Source organism: Taudactylus pleione, unplaced genomic scaffold (genome assembly GCF_031769625.1).
Source record: "Taudactylus pleione unplaced genomic scaffold, aTauple2 ptg000054l, whole genome shotgun sequence".
Taxonomy (NCBI): Eukaryota; Metazoa; Chordata; class Amphibia; order Anura; family Myobatrachidae; genus Taudactylus; species Taudactylus pleione.
In genome coordinates this window covers 8,817,056-8,838,695 of record NW_028284456.1, presented here as the reverse complement: position 1 = coordinate 8,838,695, position 21,640 = coordinate 8,817,056, and the positions used below count along the sequence as shown (strand labels likewise).

The 21,640-nt window shown below is 41.7% G+C and overlaps 1 protein-coding gene across 2 annotated transcripts in view; it reads left to right on the top strand.

Annotated features, from left to right (window-relative positions):
• KBTBD2 (kelch repeat and BTB domain containing 2) overlaps window positions 1-7,253 on the top strand; it is a 70,581-nt gene extending 63,328 nt beyond the window's left edge. For both annotated transcript variants that reach the window (XM_088464413.1, XM_088464414.1), the window contains exons 3-4: window positions 3,418-3,583; window positions 4,061-7,253. In XM_088464413.1, coding sequence (XP_088320539.1) covers window positions 3,418-3,583; window positions 4,061-5,593 — 1,699 coding nt within the window. In that variant the 3' untranslated portion in view covers window positions 5,594-7,253. The remainder of the gene's footprint in view (window positions 1-3,417; window positions 3,584-4,060) is intronic.
• Window positions 7,254-21,640: the final 14,387 nt, after the last annotated feature.

Sequence of the window (21,640 nt, the reverse complement as noted above, 5' to 3'; positions counted from 1 at the left end):
TGCAGATGGGCTTTGCTCTGGTCACCGGTTTTCCGTCTCCCTCTGGTGAGAATGTGATTCTTGTATGTGTCCAGATATTTGTTCTCTCTCTTCCTTCTCCTCCTCCGGCCTATGGCTTGGTAACTAACTGAGGTGCCTTGGCTCGGGGGCGGGGTATAGGAGGGGGACCTAGTGCATCCTGGGAGGCTGGAAGCTTAACTCTTTGGTGCCCTGCGACTGACATCACACCTATACCCCAAGGTATCCTGTGGAACCCTATGGACTTCGTAGAAATAGAGATAACAAGGGTAAGTTCTTACCATATCTCATATTATATATAATAGCAAGGGTGCAGCACTCGTCGTCGAAAAAAAAAGACGCTCCAAACTTAAGTTATATGCATCAACGTTTCAGTGCTTTTTATTGAACTATCTTCAGGATGTAAGGCAACAGAAATTTACATCTTACCTTTATACACCTTCACCCCTAAGTGGACCGGGACCTCGCACCCGCCCAGCGTCCATGGTCAATGACGTCATTGCGACATCCATGTGACACTCAGTAAACCATCACCACAGAAACTGATATACACAGCACTATAACAGAAGCAAGTACAATCATTATAAGACCTTAATAAAAATAAAGCAGCTAGCAGGATATGAATCCCCGCAAATACATAATATATTATAAATAGCAACAATTAGACAAATCAATACCTGTCACAGGGAGAGAATCTAATTGTTAAGGTAAAGGGACACAATACTACTAGACACTTAGAAAGCGATATACTTTGTTAACTCTATAGCCAATGTGTCATGCCACTATTGTTAAAGCATGAAAATGAAATATTTTCATTCAGACCACGGGGCGCATTTGTACCCAATCTGTGAATCCAGCGGGCTTCGCACTGGAGAAGTAAGCGACCCCTATCCCCACCCCTTGATAGCGGAGGAACAAAATCAATCATCCTATAGCGCAAACTAGCTAGTGTATGACCTTTTTCAACAAAATGACAGGCCACAGGGACTTCACTGTTACCGTTAATTAAGGCTGTTCTAAGGTTAGAACGGTGCATTGCCATTCTCTCAAATTTATATTGGGTTTTCCCAATGTATTAAAGCCCACATGGGCAGATGATTTGGTATACAATGAAGGTGCTATTGCAATTCAAAGAATGTTGGAGGAAATACTTTTTCCCAGATAAAGGATGGTAGAAAGTGTCACCCGTTAGTAGGTATCTACAGGTTACACAGGGACATTTAAAACATCCCGTTTTATTAGATAAAAACTGTTTGGGACCTGTATCAGATGATTTTTTTTTTTTTAGAAATATCTGGTTTGACCAATAAGTCACGCAGATTACGGCCTCGAGAATAGCTCGGCATTAAGTCAGTATTAGACAATGGTAGCATTTTCTGGTTTAAATAGATGCCAATGTTTTTTGGCTATCCTATTAATATTGGGCGACAGTACATTTTATCTATTTACTCAAGGTAACACTTGTTTCACAGTATGTTTGTTACTTTTCTTGAGACAATCATTACGATCGAGGTCTAATGCACTTTTCTTGGCATTTTGGAGAACTTTATTGGGGTATTCCATCGTACAGAATTTCAGTATTGACTTCTTAGATGTCAAAATTATGAAATCCAACAATAAACTTGTCACCTCAGTATTCATAAAAGCTACGGATCGTAACACACTTTTACACATGCATAGCTGCCACCCCTGAAACCTTAAATTGGGTCTACCTTACTCACAAATGGTGAGGATATTGAGGATCAATAATGTTAAATAAGTGGCCATTATGCAGATTGATGAACTAATACTGACATTTTGTAGGAGGGGATACCCCAATAAAGTTTTCCAAGATGCCAAGGAACGTGCATTCGACCTCGATCGTAATGATCATCTCAAGAAAAGTAACAAACATACTGGGAAACAAGTGTTACCTTGGGTTAATAGATATAATTTACTGTCACCCAATATTAATAGGCATCTGATTAAGTCAGATTAAATGCTACCATTGTCTAATACTGACTTAATGCCGAGCTATTCTCGAGGCCATAATCTGCGTGACCTATTGGTCAAAGCAGCTATTTCTAAAAAAATCATCTGATACGGGTCCGAAACATTTTTATCTAATAAAAAGAATGGATGTTTTAAATGTCCCTGTGTAACCTGTAGATACCTATTAACGGGTGACACTTTCTACCATCCTTTATCCGGGAGAAAGTATTTCATCCAACATTCTTTGAATTGCAATAGCGCCTTCATTGTATACCAAATCATCTGCCCATGTGGGCTTTCATACATTGGAAAAACCCAATGTAAATTTTAAGGAGAGAATGGCGATGCACCGTTCTAACCTTAGAACAGCCTTAATTAACGGTAACAGTGAAGTCCCTGTGGCCTGTCATTTTGTTGAAAAAGGTCATACACTAGCTAGTTTGCGCTATAGGATGATTGATTTTGTTCCACCACTATCAAAGGGTGGGGATCGGGGTCGCTTACTTCTTCAGTGTGAAGCCTGCTGGATTCACCGGTGGGGTAGAAACGCGCCCTGTGGTCTGAATGAAAATATTTAATTTTCATGCTTTAACAATAGCGGCATGACACATTGGCTATAGAGTTAACAAAGTATATCGCTTTCTAAGTGCCTAGTAGTATCGTGTCCCTTTACCATAACTATTAGATTCTCTCCCTGTGACAGGTATTGATTTGTCTAATTGTTGCTATTTATGATATATTATGTATTTGCGGGGATTCATATCCTGCTAGCTGCTTTATTTTTATTAAGGTCTTATAATGATTGTACTTCCGTTATAGTGCTGTGTATATCCGTTTCTATGGTGATGGTTTACTGAGTGTCACATGGATGTCGCGATGATGTCATTGACCATGGACGCTGGACGGGTGCGAGGTTCCGGCTCGGTCTCACTTAAGGGTGAAGGTGTATAAAGGTAAGATGTACACTTCTGTTGCTTTACATCCTGAAGATAGTGCACTGAAACGTCGATACCTATTAAGTTTGGAGCGTTTTTTCCAGAACGAGTGCCGCACCCTTGCTATACTATTTGATTATGTGAAGGCACCGTCCAGAGTTTATTATTGTTGTTTGGAGTGCCGGATTGTTGGAAACTAATATATTCCAAAAAGTAACCTCCGGCACTCCCGTCTCTTCCAAGGGGGTTCCTTCCTATGGAGGTGGCGCACCAACCATAGAAAATATATATATATATATATATATGTGTGTGTGTGTATATATATATATATATGTGTGTGTGTGTGTGTGTGTATATATGTATGTGTATATATATATATATATATATATGTATATGTGTGTGTGTGTATATATGTATGTGTATATATATATATATATATATATATATGTATGTATGATATTTTCTCCTAATCTTGCTGTTATTTATTTTGCAGGGCAATGTTCATGAGTGGATTGAGTGAAAGTAAACAGACCCATGTACACTTGCGGAATGTGGATGCTGCGTCTTTGCAGATTATTATAACCTATGCATACACGGGTAATTTGGCAATAAATGAAAGCACTGTAGAGCAGCTGTATGAAACTGCATGCTTTTTACAGGTAAATGACATTAACATTTTTTTAATTTTATTCCACTCCTCTTCTGGGCAAAAATTGTATGTGAAACATTTCAAGTTGTATCAAGTTGTGTTTTTTTTATATCAAAGCGTTTAAAAAATGTCAGTGAAGTAGTATTTCTACAGACAAAGGTGTACTAGGGCTGTGTGCTTTTAGCAGAGCATAAAGATTTGTACTATTACATTTAACTACATATGCGATGTCAGCAACTGTCCATTTTGCATCAGAAATGTATCATGATCGTCAGTCACAAAACTGCCTTGAGAAAGGTGCACTTAACTAATACTGGGCATTATTACTCATTGTTTTATGTGCCTTTTCTCTACTTCACAATTTTGTAGATTTTATGAAAGGTTTAGGTCTGTGGATGTGCAGCTTCTATAATCGATTTTTATACCTTTTTATAAAAAATTTCAATATTTTGTGAGCTGCTTAACAAGGTGCAATCTTGTATTACAGGTGGACGATGTGTTGCAGCTCTGTCGAGAATATTTAATAAAAAAAATCAATGCCAAAAACTGTGTGCGGCTCATGAGTTTTGCTGATCTGTTTAGCTGTGAAGAGCTGAAGCAGTGCGCGAAGAGGATGGTGGAGCACAAGTTTACCAGTGTCTACCGCCAGGATGCTTTCATGCAACTGTCAAGTGAGCTTTTGATAGACCTCGTAAGCAGTGACAATCTGAATGTAGAAAAAGAAGAGACTGTTAGAGAGGCTGCAATGTCTTGGCTAGACTACAACACTGTGTCGCGCTCCCAGTACTTGTCCACTGTGCTAAGCCACCTCCGTATTGATGCTCTCTCAGAAGTTATTCAGCGGGAATGGTTTCAAGGATTGCCACCAAATGATAAGTCTGTAGTAGTGCAAGGACTTTACAAATCCATGCCCAGATTCTTTAAACCAAGGCTTGGCATGACAAAAGAAGAGATGATCATAATAGTAGAAGCGGCACTAGAAAACCCTGGTTGTTACTCTACAATCTGTTACAGTCCTCAGGCAGAGAAAGTTTACAAGCTTTGTAACCCACCTTCCGAGCTACACAAAGTTGGGGCTCTGGTGTCTCCTGATAATGATATTTTTATTGCTGGTGGACAAGTCCCCCTTAAAACCACCAAAAGCAATCACAGCAAGCCGGGCAAACTTCAGGCTTCATTCAGGACTGTGAATTGTTTTTACTGGTTTGATGCCCAGCTGAATACTTGGATTCCAAAGACCCCCATGTTGTGTGTTCGTGTTAAGCCTTCGTTGATATGGTGTGACGGATACATCTATGCAATAGGAGGAGATAGTGTAGGTGGAGAACTCAATCGAAGGACAGTTGAAAGATATGACTGTGAGAGGGATGAGTGGACAATGGTGAGCCCTCTTCCAAGTGCATTTCAATGGAGTGTTGCTGTAGTCGTCCATGATTGCATTTATGTAATGTCCTATAATCTGACATACTGCTTCATTCCGAGGTCGGGTATTTGGGTAGAAATGGCAAAGAGGCAGACCAGTAGATGTTTTGCTTCTGCTGCAGCCTTTGATGGCAAAATATTCTACCTCGGGGGTCTGCAAACGGACAACAACTCTGGATTAAGGCTCCCATCCAACACTTTGGATGGCTCTTCCGTAACAGTTGAAGTGTATGATATCCATAAGAATGAATGGTACATGGCTGCCAATATTCCCGCCAAACGATTTGCTGATCCCTGCGTCCGAGCAGTGGTCATATCCAATTCCTTGTGTGTCTTTATCAGAGAAACTCATATGAATGAAAAAGCAAAATATGCCATTTATCAGTATGATATGGACCTTGACCAGTGGTTTTTGCGACAGCAGATATCTGAACGTGTCCTTTGGGACTTGGGAAAAGATTTTCGTTGCACTGTAGGAAAGCTCTATCCGTCATGTCTAGAAGTATCTCCATGGAAACCTCTAACGCATGTTTTCTCACAAGATGGTGCAGATGACTTTGAACATGATGGACACATGGTTACATTACCCCCTGTATAGCTGGCTGCCAGCAAGAGACTGCATATATGCATGGATCTCCATTTCCTCAACTCAAGTTCTTTAGAACTATACTAATAAGGAAATGGACGTGGAAAAATAAGTTTGCGTTGCTTTTTTTTTTTTTTTTCAAACCTTATTTTTATGCCCTACTTAACATATTTGTAATCTTTAATGCATTTATATAGGGAGACATGCTTCCATTATCAGAAATATTTGACCAGCTAAATGAAAAGAAAACTGTGTATTATACCAGCCTTAGCATCCGGTTTACCAAGAACATTTAAATTCTATCCCTGTGAACATTTAAATTCTATCTCCCCCTCACTGCAAAAAAGATTTTCATGCGATTTTGCAAGTATAGTTTCTTTCTGGGAAAATCTTCCATTATCCAGTTAGCAATCCATGCTGGACTATACATACAAATGTGCAGTGTGACCCACCTTACCATGGGTAATCTCCAGGGATAAAATGTGCTTAATTTAGTTTTTTTTTGTTTGTTTTTAACTTCAAGATTGCCTCCTCAGTATTCATACTACTGTAAAAATAGCTTTCCTTTTCATTTATATACATATATATATATATATATCTATAATATACTCCTAAGAGAGGCATTATCCTTGTTGTGTGATATCATCTCCAGAAGAACATATCTCAAGCTTTTTCTTGCAGTGCTATGTAACAAACCTAAAGCGTGTGATGTCAACTAATGACCCAGAGCAAGTTTGAGTAGTAGAGGAAATATGCAGTCAACCTGCAGGTTTAATTTTTTGCAAAGTGATTTATCACCAAAGTCCCACTTAAACACGTAATCAATATTATATTATGTATAAATATATATATATTTTTGCTGAATTCAATCCTTCCTGCTGCGTGAAATGTAGTAGTTCATTTGGTAACACAGGTCAATAAAATGACTGCAGGCTCAGTCAGGCTGTTTAAGGAGCATGTGTTTCTGTCATCAATAAACCTGTACATTTCTGTTGTAGAATACAGGTCTTCCAATATGGCCTTGTAACGTTCTTTGTGGCGTATCCGGGCATCCAACCCATTTGCCAGCCCCTCATAGTACGGGTCCCTGTGGAGCTTTAACCCTTTTACAGCAGTCTAGCAGTAAAGGGATTAAACAAAATGGAACATTCACCTTCTGTAACAGCGGTGTATGCTCACTCATTCAAAAACCTGCTGCTGATATCTTTTCCTTCCCTTCCCACATTTGTACATTTAGTGTTGAATTACCAGGTTATATCATTTTTAACTTAACAAGCATTTACTGTAGTGTGATTGTGTATTGGTATACCCTAGAATTCTTCTTTTTTATTTTTTTTGGGGGGGGAAGTGAAAAGAATTGTTCAAGAATAACTTACTTGGCACTCTAGTGCACGAGAGAGCAGATGTCTAGTGCTGCTCTGGCATTACTATCAATCCCAGGAACCACTAGCAGTAGAGGGGCACCATAGCCAACTTAACATGAGCACGGGTGCTTCATGACAAACCCTACTAGCATGTTCAGCTGCATCATGTTCTGGCACTGTATTTTGAATGAAATTAATTTATTAAAAAAAATGAAAGTGGATTGTGTTGTGATTTTGTTTGCCTATACAACAGTACAAAGTTAATTTATCAGTCACATAGCACTGTGGGAAATCCGCAGTCTGAAGAAATAAAGGGTAAAAAAAAACTCCTTTCTCAATGTGGATTATATAAAACAGTTTATTTTTAAATGCAGTTTGCAACTATAGTGTATAAAGTTGATTTTAGTCACAGGTGTTTGATCACTGAAATTTGATAACGAAAATTGTGTAGTTTTAAATAGGAAGAATCCTTTTTTTGACGAGGATATTCTTGTGTAATAGTTGGAGAGGAAATGTTATTTTCTTTACGTGTTCATAATGGAATTATTGTGGTATCATCTCTGATTAACACACAATCTCAAAGTATCTGAATTACCTTAGTGAACAATTATTGACTGGTAATTTGTAATTCTCACACACACACCTCGTTTTAATACTTCGTTTCACATTTAGCTACTGTTACACCTGAAGACTTATTTGGGTAAGTATACCAGATTTGCAATATTCAAATCAGAATAAAGTTGCATTAGTATGCATGTTGATCATTGGTGAACAGCAAGTTTTAAAAAATCTGTGTGAGTATGAGGTCTGGCCTTTTGTCTGAACCTTTATTTTAGTGGCTTCCAGCTCTGTTCGAGAATCTTTGTTTTGACTCAGCTTCCAGTATCCTGCACTTACCCATTGCATCTGACTCAGCTTCCAGTGTTGTCCATTCTAGTACATACTGACTCTTAACACCAGCTACCTCCATATAAGTGTTAATATAATTTAGCATTTTAACGGCGCCTTTGCATACCTAAGATGCCACTCTACAAAGTTTCTAAACAATAAAGGCTGTTTGGTGTTGAAGGCATAGGCTGATCTGAAACTCAAGTCATCAGCCAACTTGCCAACCAGGATAAGGAGTAAATGAAGTGGATCTCTTGGAAGCAACAATATCTATTCAATGTAGTATAATACCTCTTTTACACAAAAGTTCCGGGTCTGACCTGGGGGTTGGAACAGGATTCCAATCTCGATCAGACCCGGAACTAACCCCTTTCAGACTGCGGCGCCGACCCAGGATATTCTCGAGTCAGCCTCGTTCACACAGGAGCCGGGTTTGCAGTGACCCGGCTCTTCTGGCTTTGCAGTGGACGCTTGGAGATGTCATCTTCAAGCGCCACTGAATCAGTCCAATTATGCAGCACGATCCGTCTCAACATTACCCGGATTGCTCAGTTTACACTGCAGGATGGCACAGGAACGACCCGTGGCCAACCTTGTAAAGTATGCGAGTAGGATTCCCGGGTCCCTGGACCCGGGTGGTTCCATTTACACCGACAAAAATCCCAAGTTGATGTGCATCAACCTGGCAATTTTAGGTCTGTGTGAAAGGGGTATAAGTTTAATAATGTTGAAGTGGTGAGATCTATTATGAAAATGATTCTTTTTGGGTTAGAAGCGGTGGCTCCGTCTGAGTAGAGCTAGTGCAGGCACAGGAAACTGTTTAGTGGCAATCTTGTGATATAATTACATTATCAAGACTGAGAGCTCCACCACGCATGGCAGTTAATTTGATAGGCTGCCTGTCACAGCAGTTAAGATTGAGTCCCGACCAAAGCCTGGTGATTTTAACCACTCCAGTGTCGGATGAAAAGTTAAAAAGTGGAAAAGAAAAATGAAGAGAAACCACCACAGTGGCTGCCCTGTCTGGGGATTCTGCCATAGGTCCACATATTATAAAGACGAGGGCTGCAAGTTGTGCTTGACTGATTTAGATGTATCTAAAAACACTTTTGTAGCACACTACATAAAACTCTGTTGTGTATCTAAAATGCCTGGTAATAGGACAGTGCAAGCAAGTAAAGATATGTATCTAAGACTAAAAAATGTGCATTCTGAACAGAGCAACCAATTGCAATAATTTTTAGAATTTTGGGGATGTGCAAATCTCACATAATCATGAAACTCAAATATAATCAAGACATACATATGAAGAGCATTAGACAGGTGTGTTCAACGACTTATGAAGGTAAGTGTCTGTCTACATGGTAAGAGCGCTCGCTGTAAGAGGTTGTTCTGACCCAGCAATCCTACAAAGAGTGAAAAACTAGGAAACTACCTGCACTGAGGACACTAGCTGATCTTAATCCATTCCCTATGTCACATACTAATGCCACTGATCCATTTAATCAATGGGGGAAGGTGAGGTAAAATATTGGCAGTCCAACATCTTCATTTCAAAATTATGTTTAATTTTTGTTTTGATGGCTGTTATAGAGGGAGGTGTTCCATGTTTTCATAGCTGTGCTATAGCAACAAGCTATAAGAATGTGTCGAACGTTTGTTGTGGTGAAGAAGGACAGCTGGGCAATGCTTAAGCATGGACACTGCAGGTGTTAAAATAATTAGTTATGGTAGACTTGCATTGATAAAACTTTTTTTTTCAAGGTTCATAGGGTCCACAGGGATACCATTGGGTAATGTGGTTGGAGAGATCCAGGCACCCAGTTAAAGCTTTCAGCTCCCAGGATGCCTCGGGTCCTCCTCCATTTATACCCCACCCCTAACCATAGGGTCTTCAGTTGCGTAACCCAGCCTTAAGGCAGGAGAATGAAAGAGGAGAAGGAAGAACAATCGTACACCAGACACACACTCAGACAAGATGAGGGAATCCGTGACCGAAAAAAAAAAAAATAACCCAATGAAGCCAAGTGTGTCAGGGTGGGTGCCCTATGGACCGTGAATAAAAAGTTATCAAGGTAAGTCTCATAACTCTAATTTTCTTCAAGGTCCATAGGGATCCAAAAGGGGTACCATGGGAATGTCCTAAAGCAGTTCCTCTAGGGTGAGGGATGCTCCTGAGCCGAAAAGAGAACTCCGCCCAAAGGAAGCATTCTGAGAGGCAAAAGTATCAAAGGCATAAAACCTAAGAAAAGGTGTGGACAGAAGATCACGTGGCTGCCTTGCACAATTGTTCAGCAGAGGCACCACGACTAAATGCCCACGATGGCCCTACAGATCAAGTATAATATGCTGTCACCGTACTTGGGACAGGGAGATCAGCCTGTGTGTACACCTGAGTCATACGTAACCATCTCGCCAGGGTCTGCTTGTAAGATGGCCATCTTCGTTTGTGAAAACCATATAATACAAAAAGAGCATCTGATTTTCCAGCAGAGTTTGTACGCTCCACATAGATACGGAGAGCACAAACTACATCCAGGGAGGCTTCACCTACAGAAAGGTCTGGAGCCTGAAAAGCTGGAACTACAATTTCTTCATTCACATGAAAACGGGACACTACCTTAGGAAGGTAACCCTCCCTTGTACGAAGAACTATTCTACCTGGTGAAAAATCCAAAATGGGGAGCGACAACAGCGCTGCCAAATCAGACACACTGCGTGCAGAAGAGATAGCGAGGAGAAAGTGTCTTTGCTGTCAACCATTTCAAGTCTACAGAGTCCAGAGGTTCAAATGGGGAAACCTGTAGCCCTTTAAGAACCAAAGTCCTATCCCATGGTGCAACTGGTGGGACAAAAGGAAGCTGAACTCGCAGAGCTCCCTGAAAAACGATTCTAATATATGGCAAAGAAGCCATCTCTCTTTGGAACCAGACAGAGTGCAGAAACCTGTACACTCAATGTAGCCAGGTGGAGACCAAGGTCTAATCCAGCCTGGAGAAAAGCCAGCCCGAACCAAGGAAACCCTAAACACTTTAGAGTCATACTTCCTACGGGAACACCACTGACCAAATGAATTCCAAATTCTGTAAAAGATGCGATCAGAGGAAGGCTTTCGTGCCCTAAGCATCGTTTGAATCACAGAGCTGTATAAACCCTTGGCTCTTAAGATGGTAGATTCAAGAGCCACGCCGTCAAATCTGGATGAGGTTAGTCCGGATGTCTGCAGGGACCCTGCATTAGCAGATTCTGCTGCAGAGGTAGAGGATACGGACTGTCTATGGACAGTTTCTGTATGTCTGAACCAATGACGTCTGGGCCAAACCGGAGCCACCAGTATTACTGTTCTGCCTTCCTGCTGAGAACTCTTGGGAGGTGGGAAATCCGGGTAAAGAGATACGCCAGCTTGAAGTCCCATCTTACTGCCAGTGCGTCCATGAATGCTGCTGATGGGTCTCTGGACCTGGACCCGTACCTGGAGACTTTGTGGTTGTGACGAGAGGCCATGAGATCTACTTCTGGTAGACCCCACTTGTTTACCAGGAGCTGAAACACCTCCTTGATAGAGAGCCCACTCTCCGGCGTGTGTGTGTCCTGACTACTTATGAAGTCCCAATTGAGAACTCCCGGTATGAATATTGCCAAGGTGGCTGGAAGATGACGTTTTGCCCAAATCAGAATTCTTGTCACTTCCTTCATTTGCTGCAAGACTTTGCATGCCTCCTTGATGATTGAGAGCGGCTACTGTTGTCGGACTGGATCTGGAGCAGGTCCTGTGCCATGATCAGTGCTCTGTATACTGCTCGCAGTTCCAGAATGTTTATTGGCAGATGACATTCCTGATTTTGTCCACCTTCCCTGAAAGGTGTGATGACCTGTCACTGCCCCCCATCCGCTTTTTTCAGATGGTCCTTTTTCAGCCACCACAGGAGAGCAAAGCGAATCTCTGGAGGATCCTCTGGGACCTTATTAGATGATACTGTCCGTTCAACCTGGAGAGAAGCGATCTGCAGAGGCCTGGAATGGAACTAAGCATACCCCACCATGTCGAAGGTGGATACCATTGATCCCAGTACCTGCATTGCTGATAGAATGGATACCCTTCACTTGCGTAACAGCTTGCGTATCCACGATAGGGCTGTAAACTTGTCCTCTAGCAGAAACACCCTTTCTGCCTGGGAATCCAGAAATGCTCCCAGATGTACCATCTGCTGTGTTGGAAGAAGAGATGATCCAATTGATCCAGCTGTGCCTTTGTAGACTATTTTCAATTGAAGATGGTGTTGCAAAACAACTGGAGTCTGTGCCAATATCAGAAGGTCGTCCAGATATGGAAGTATTCTGATACCCTGACGCCTTAGGTAAGCCGTCATGACTGCCATAATTTTGGTAAAGATCCGAGGGGACGACAGACCAAAAGGCAGTCCCTGAAATTGGTAATGGTGCTGCAGTGTAGTAATTTTTGGTGGGATGACGTAATGGGAACATGTAGAAACACATTCTGAATGTCCAGGGAGACCATAAAATAACCAGGCTCCATTGCCAAAATAATTGACCAGAGAATTTCCATACGAAACTTGGGAATATAGATATACCTGTTGAGGATTTTGAGGTTCAGGATAGAGTGAAAAGCCTCATTTGATTTCTGAACCAAAAACAGATTGAAATAATAACCCCTTCCCTGTTGTGACACAGGGACTGGGATTATTACCCCATACCTGCAGTAGGCGATTTTCATAGCTTCCTGAAGGGCCTTGACTGCACCTGATGAGGGATATGTGCAAAAAAACTTCTGGAGAGGATGCCTCCTGAAAGTGAGGGCATACCCCTGAGAGACCACTGCTCGGACCCAGGCATCTTGACGCCAATAATCCGCAAATTGAATGTCTGCTTTCCACCCTGGGATCACCCAGGAGGAGGCCCGTTCTGTCAGTAAGAAGGTTTATCGCCCTGTTTAGAAACTGGACGTTTTGTTGTCCCCAAACTCCTAGTTTGTCGCCTTGTTGTCTTGCGAAAACTTGCTGATTTGGAGAAAGAGTTTTCCTTTGGAGGTCGAAAAGGCAGAAAGAAAAAGTGCTTAGGTTTTACTGTAGGCATAGATGGCAATCCTGCTGATTTTGAACTGCCAGAGCAGAAATTATCTGGTCTAACTCTGCTCCAAAAAGTATCCTTCCCTGGAAAGATAAAGTTTCCAGAGCCTTCTTTGATCCTGTATAAGCCTTCCAGGATCTTAACCAAATGGCCCTGTGTGCTACTACCGAAGCTGCTGATGCTTTGGAAGCTAAAATTCCAGCATCCACTGCAGCTCTTCCCAAATAGGATGCTGCTTCCCGTATATGGGAGATGAACAATCTTTTCCATGGAGAATCTTCCAATGCCCCTGTCCATTCTTCAACAGCTGGACGGTTAACTGCTCCAGAAGCTGAAAATATCTTAAGACATGCTTCAATCTTTCTGTCTGTAGCGTCCTTCAAAGGGGATGCTGATGAAATGGGCAATGTAGCATTTTTAAGTAAGTGCAATACATGAGCATCCACAGTAGGAGGTACCTCCCACTTAGTACATGTAGAAGCTGGGAAAGGATACAACGATGCTAATCTTTTATTAACCTAAAACAATTTATCCGGGATAACCCCTTGCCTCCTCGGTAAGCTCTGAGCTGCTCAGCTGTAGGAAACTCCGTTTTGACCCCCTTTTGGTGGCTATTAAACAATGGAGCCTTCTTATTAGGGGCTGGGTCATCATCCTGAATATCTAGGACTGATTTAACCACCTTCACCAAAGAAAGAACATCCACTGTGGCTGGAAGTTCCTCCTCTCCCGAGCTAGACTCTGGAGAAGAACCCTGCGCATCATCTGATTCCTCTGATGATGCTTCTGAATCCATAAACTCAGCAGATCGTATGCATTTAGGCGCCTTTAGTAATAACCTTATTTTCAACATTTGACGGTCCCATACTCTGACTAGAGTGGCCATACACATTCCAAGAGAAGGATGCATAGGAGGTATAAACATAGCATGCTGTGAACACCCCATATAAGAAGGCATTGTGGGAGCAGCCATGCGATCCACAAACTGCTTCTTTACGTGAGACAAAGATGATACCCAAGATGGCTCTTGTATACTGGACTGATGTGGCTCTTTGTAACAGGCAATTCACAAACCATCGTTATCAACGTCCTGTGAGGACATACTTGTCATACAGGATTTACCTGGAATCAGCACAGGAGCCTCTGTGTCCTGTTTACTTTGAAATATGTTGAGATAAAAGGTAAAGGAAACCATACAAATGCAATGTGACAGCCTTCACAAATTCAATTGAAATGTGATGTACCCAGAAGAAAAAAAAACCCACCCCAGAGGGATGGAGAGAAAACACAGTGATAGCTATAATTGATAGAAATAAAGGACAGTATTAATACAGCAGCTAGCAAACAGTCACATACAATGCATATGTAAATCGCAGTATACTCTTAAGGTGCCCACACACATTGCGACATTTTACACGATTTGGCCGATTTCGACTAATCGTGACGACGAATCGGGTAAAAAAAAGTACAAATCGTGAGTTTATACTCACGAGCACGATGCCGATGCGCGTCCCCGCTCGTTGTATATCGCATCTTCTGATCTGCCGTGCTGTAGGGCAGATTAGCCAACCATGAACACGATGGAAGCAGATTGTGAGGGAGGGTTTTTTTTTTCAAAGCCCGAAGGTGTCGAAACATGTTAGGAGGAGTGGCAATGGAGGTTCACCTGAGTACCTAAGGCTGGTCAATTATATGCACCTACAGCAGTGGAATACCCGGGTTCCATCCATCCATCCTGCGTTATTGGGCATATTATGTGAATGCTGTCTATCATCCATCTGGTACGAGGGCTGACCCCCACTTTTTTTATTGTGTTATTTGTCATTAAATATTATTTTTACATGGACCTACTGCACCATATGTAGTTTCTTCTTTGTTCATGTGGGCATCCTTCATGGTTGAAAAGGGAGAAAGAAACCTTTATAGGTCCATCATATATTTGCCTCAAGTAAGCTTTTATGTAAGCACTTTTCCTGATCCCATCTATGCATATGGGTCAAAGAAACCTTGAAGGGATTCACCTATATTTCTTTTAGGTAACACTAATGTGAGCATTCACATCTTTATATTCTCACATGAGGTGTAAATTTTTCCATCTGACACCTGAGGATATCGGTTTGAGGGGTTTCCTATATGGTTTCCGTTCAGAGGTGTCATCTATAAGCAATTTATTTGAATTATTGCTAATACTCAATATTATGTGTTTCATTTGCATGTACTAATGGGATTTCAACACACGTATTGATAAGAAGATTTGGTTACTTCCAAGTTTTTGTCCTTCATTGGAAATTATTTGAACAGTCCATTGGAAAAGTGTCGGCGCAAGGATTGTTTATTTTATTGTATTTTTGTTTTTATAGAAATTTGTAGTTGGCATTCACCACTGCCATGAGAACGATGCTGAAGAATCCTTTGTAGTTGTAGTAGTATGATCCGGTGTTGGCAGGTGGGTTGATGCGGATGTGTTTCCCATCGATGGCTCCTCCACAGTTAGGGAAATTCCAACGTTGTTCAAAATCTTCCGCGATGCTGGTCCACTCCTCCACGGTGTTAGGAAACTGTAAAAATAGTAAAAAAGGGGTTAAAACATGACTAAAGCTGGCCACACACTAGACCAACTTATATCCAACCAGCCAACTTGTTGATTGGTTGTAATGAAAATTTGGTAAGGAATGGAAGTAAATGATGATCAGCAATTTGCTCCTAAATGCCAGAATACAGATGAAAATGGTCGTCAGACAAGTTTGTTAAATGTTTGATCTAAACTATTTGCGCACACAACAGTTTTTGTCCATATTCCAGCGTTTGGGAGCAAATTGCTGATTTGATGATTTCACAGCTCATGTGAACAGCACATTGAGAAATCTGGATACAGATATCCAAAGAAATGTTCTAAGGTTAAACTACGACCTGTTGAGACTCTGTATGAGCAAAACTATCTCAAATTCTACATACATTGCAGATCCAATGCTATTTTCCCCTGCCGCAAATAGGTATGTCCGCCCCCCCTCCCTGCCCAGTTCGATATTACTCCCCCAGCAAGCACCCCAAGCACCAGCACCACCTTGTATAATGCTCTGCTGGATGCAGCAGATGAGTCACTCTTGCTTTTAATATCACCAAATTTTATGAATTATAATAGGTGCTTGCTGCATGGGATAGGGTGGTGATGACACCATTTGGACAAGGTCACTACGCACATGGCACAAGTAGACATTGCTGGAAGACGGGGCCACAATGTGTGCTTGTGCCATGTGTGTATTGGCCTGTTCAAACTGGCGTCTGACACACCCTATCACATACAGCCAGCTACCTATTGGGATTCATAAAATTTGGTGATATTTAATTTGGTTGTTTTTTTTGTCTTGCTTTTAATGTCACCAAATTTTATGAATTCTAATAGGTGCTTGCTGCATGGGATAGGGTGGTGATGATGCCAATTGGACAAGGTCACTACACACATGGCACAAGTACACATTGCTGGAAGCCGGGGCCACAATGTATACTTGTGCCATATGTGTATTGGCCTGTTCAAACTGGCGTCTGACACACCCTATCACATACAGCCGGCTACCTATTGGGATTCATAAAATTTGGTGAAATTTTGTTCTTTTGTAAAATTGTTATAAAAAAAGGATATTGCACACAGTTTAGTGCACACTTTCAGTTGCCTGCAGGTCAGTGCACATTGTACTAAAAGAAGGCAATTTTTTGCTTTATGTTGAGTAAAAAATAAAAAGATTTCTTTGCACAAGAAACCAATGTGTGGTGTTTTTTTTTTAACTTACCTTGCAATACTGGTACTGTAGCACTTTTACGATGGCTTTGCAGGTCTCCAGAATGATGACGCCCAAGGACTGAGGTGAGATGAGTGTCCCAAACTTTAGGTCTTCCAGTGACCTTCCTGTAGTCAGGTACCTTAGGGTAGCCACCAGTCTGTCTTCAGCAGGGATTGCCCTCCGCCACTTTGTGTCCTGTCTCTGGATGTGGGGGGTCACCAGATGCAGCAATTCTTGGAAGCTGGCGTCATTCATGCGCAGGTAGTTCCGATAGTCGTCCGGGTTGTTCTCCTTGATCTCCATCAGCAGGGACATGTGAGAGCGGGTATCCCTTTGTAGCAGCCACTCCTTGGTCCAGCATGCTCTCATCCTTCTTCGCTGGGCCCTCTTCCTAATCTCCCGGACCCCAGCTTCAGCGACCAACACTCTATACTGATAGGGACGCATCAGTACAGAATTCAGGAACAGGATAGAATGCAGGTAGGTAGCACACACTTGCAGGTAGAATAAACTTTGTAAAAGGCAAGCCAAATACAAAGAGCACAGTAGCAATGTACAGGATTCAGCAGGAATACACCTAGCCTCATCTAGTAGCAGAGCAGAATGTACACAAAGTTTAAAGGGTGCCTGCTTTTTATACTCCCTAGATAGCCCCTCCCATTGTTATGGCTATTTAAATTTCCCACCAATAGTCAAGAGCCTGTTTTATTTTTTTTTTAAACTCACGATTTGTTATATCCAATCTCACGATGCGTACGATCCGATAGATCGTGAGATCGTAAGACAGATTGGGTGTCTTTTTTTCCAAAATCGTGATCACGACGGCAAGGGAGCTCCCGTAAAAGTTCATGAGGAAATTGGCCATAAAATCGTATCGTGAGGACATAGTTGTGTGTGGGCACCTTAAATCAACTACTCAAACACGAGGCATGGTTGGATATAGAGCACTGTATACCTTAACCACGGGAGAGGTATACATGGAGACTGATCCACATCCTCCTGAGACCAACAGTAGCACACTGATAGCGGGCTGTGAGTATCTCATACACGTGGAGGGTAGGCGGAGCAACCCAGACACGCAAAACCTTATTGAAGGTCAGGGTAGCGTCTACCTCCCCTAAACTGCATCAACCAGCCGGGTACGCTGGCCTCATGGCAGCAGATGTGCATCTGCTGCCGATTCCTGGCGTCAGACGATAAGGGCTCTGTGTGATCTAGTGAGGACGTGGACAATCCCGGGCCCTGACTGCAGCGGCTTCTGGTGCGTCTGACGCCAGAAGCAAGGACTGCCGTGCGCGATTCCCCATAAGCAAGGAATCTCCTTACCTGTGATCTCCGTGCGTCCAGTTGCAGTCCAGGTCCCAGCATCGCTGCTAGCAAGCTAAGCCGAGACCCGCCGAAATTACCAGCACAATTACTGATGTTTTGGCTCGGCGAAGGTAGATGGAGTCGCATTATCTGCGTCTTAATACAGATGCTGAGTACTGCTGACTCAAACATAAGAAATAAAATAAAAGGCATCCTGGGAGCTGAAAGCTTTAACTGGTGCCTGGATCGCTCCAACTACATTACCCCATGGTATCCCAGTGGATCCCTATGGACCCTGAAGAAGAAACAATGGATGCCCAGATTCTCAATGTTATATAATCCATATCAGTTGAAAAATGGGACAGTCCCAAAGAAAATGGATTCCATCGCCAAGCTGGCCACAGTTACCCCAGCAATACCTGGATTGAGTTTCTCTGCAGTCAAATACAAGCAATGGATTTAATTGTATTCGCATCATTGAAAGATTGCTACAGCTGACATTTTGAAAAAATTTTAAGAGATTTGCTTCCAGTCACACTTGGGCCAAATTCTTTTAGAGGCGAAAAGCCGCGATTGGCGATAAGCGCAATGTTTTTGCCTCATTCTCGTGTTTTGGGGCGAAGTTTTTGCCTGCTTACTCAATGTGCGCACCCGCTTTTCACCTATTTAATTGTAAAAAAAGGCTAACGCATATGGGCGACTGCAGCGAATAGCGGAACTGGCGAAAAGGTCAGTTGTACCCCCCAATAAAGCCTAACTCACCAGGGGAATCAATATAGAGGTGTATTCTTAGCCATAATAAAAGTAATTAGGGATCTTATTTTGAATTAAAGGGCTATTATATGCATATTTGCATAAGTGTGGAAAAATTATATTAAGCAATGTCTTATGAAAAATTGCTGTAGTTAAACTGGGGGTACATAAATGGATACTAGTGTATTTTGGGTTTGTAAAGTGCAGAATAAAAAACTGTTAAAAATACACCTGCTGCAGCTTCCTGCAATCCTAAAAACACCTGACCCATCCATAGAGCACCCCAAAAAGGACATCCCAGTACTTTTAGCCCAATTTTCAAACACTTTTTACATATTCACCCCAAAAATGACATGGCGTTTTAGGGAGTATTTAGAAAATGTTTACATTTCTTTTGCCTAATTAGTCAGTAAGGGGGAATGGCCAAAGGGTTCTGAACCTTGTCCCCACTTTTTTTACTCAAAAATAGGGATTTTGCACTTCTTTTCTCCTGCCTTATGGGGGAGAAACTTTTTTGCATGTTTTTGCCTATGGAGTTTTCACCTAGGCGAAAATTATCTTGAATTGAATAGGACGATACTTCGGAAACAAGTGAAAACCATAGATCGCAGCTTTTTGCCTCTAATTGAATACGGGCCTTAGTTACAGGTGGAGGTCGCCTTCCAATTTAGGGCTGTATTCAATTAATGGCCTTTGGCGAAAATTGCAGTTTGCCGAAAAAAAGCCAACATTTTCACCAATAAACCTATGAAAACGGCAAACTGGCAAAAATGGAGAAAAGTTTTCTCAGACCAGGAGAACAAAAAGCGACCGCACACAATATTTAAAACACTTGACACATCCATACTGCCTCCCAAAAAAATAAGACCCAATATGTTAAAACCAATTTCAACAATTTTTTGACAAAGTACGCAGTTTATGAAAAATATTTGGGGTCATTTATCATTAGGGGGTGGGGGGGGGGTGTCCAAAGGATTCTGAAAGAAATCCCCACATTTTTAGCCAAAAATAGGGATTTAGCATTTTTTTTTTTCCTCCTGGTCTGGAGAGAACTTTTCTCCATTTTTTTTTTTTCTCCGTTTTCGCCTGTTTGCTGTGTTTGACTTTTTTTTTTTTTTGGTGAAAATGTCACTTTTTTCCTGACAAACATCTGTTTTCGCCGCTAATTGAATACGGCAAGGTAATATAATCTCTAAGAGGAATATGGTGATGATCTTCAAGTTGTGAGAATGACAGAGTAGTGCCCTGGAATACAGGATGGCAATGCCATTATCAAACCAGTGTGTGAATTATATGAGCCAAGCTCAGCAGATAGGTTAGTGGAGGGAAGGGGCTACTATGAAAAATGTCCCAGTAATTTGTCCCATGCCTTAAGTGTGGCAAACTAAGCTCTAATAGTATGTAGATCAACTGCTGGCTCTGCTTGGGCTACCACCAAAGATCCCTAATGGAATGCGCCATGCATATTGGCCTCTATCTCAGTCTAATGATGAAAACCAGTCCCAAATTTGGTTCATAATGCATGCTGTACGTATACAGTTCTAGACTAGAAGGCATGAGACTATGCTCTATTTAGGCAATATCAAGTATTTTCTATCAAGTCTATCTGTTTTAATCTTCCAAACAAAACAGTTGATAACTGCATAAAATGTATTAAACCATGAGCAAAGGAGTGTTCTGGGAATATAATGAAATTGATCTAAAATTTAGAAAGAATTCTAATTTTATTGCTGTTAAGCTAAATAAGTCCATTGTTAGTTTAACTTCGGCTTCCAATGCACTGGACTTACTTAATGGAGGTCTGAACTGAAGAGTCTTGTAATAAATGGCAGTGTAATCGGACAAGAGCTGTGTAGTTTTAGGGTCATCCTTCAATGTCGTAAAGGTGTGCATAATAGTAGCGCGTTTGCTATGTCCAGGGCTCAAGCTCCCCTGGAATAGAATAAGGCTTTACATTGTTATGCCTGGCCTGTCTACCTTGCACAGCTCGCTCTATTGCCCTCAGAACAGAATTTCTGGTTGACACAAGATATAGGGCCTGATTCACTAGGGATCACTACTGCGATAGCATCTCCGTAATCGCACGCAGGTCTGCTGCAAAAATATGTTAAATGCAATCGCAAAGCCGTTGCAGACCAACATAAAGATGCCCACTTCCCCATCCGTAATACCTTACAATCCAGCGAAAACATCGGTACCATCAAGTAACATTACGCACAATTACAGCAGGTCATACATTACTCAGAAATTGCTAACCTTCCTGCACGTAGTGAGCACTCAAGCTGCGTATGCCATCGCAGTGGCTGATTTATGCATGCCCATGTAACTGCGTTCAAATGGTCATTTCTCCGACCACTCCCCCGTCACCACCCCCAAGCGTTCACTGGCTGTCACTTACTCTGAGATGGCTCTCGTGATCGCAGTGTGCTCGCAATGATACCTATGTGCACAACAATTGGCCATCTGAGTACGCTTTAGCAGTTGCAATCCATGCTGAATCAGGCCCTTAGTCCCCGGGATTATGTTCATTTAAGAATTCTTTTTTTTTTTTTTTTTTTTTTTTGCCCCAACCGCTCTCATTTCGTTTATACTAGAACAGGCAACTGGTACATCTATGAACTTAAAACTGACAGGGTACAACAGAAATTTGCTATTGATGTAGGTTATGGTTTATTTGTATGTAAATAATCCTCTAACGAACTTAATGAAGCCTGTAAGGCCCGTTTAGCTTCCAAGGAGGTTCATATAGATTCTAGAGCTTTTGAGACCATGAAAGCAAGTGGGTGCTGTGGGATAGTATAGAGTTTGCAGCTAAAGGCAGCAATTTTCTTTTTATATGGGATCATCTTGTGTTTTAAATTTGTTTTGTTATTTAAAGG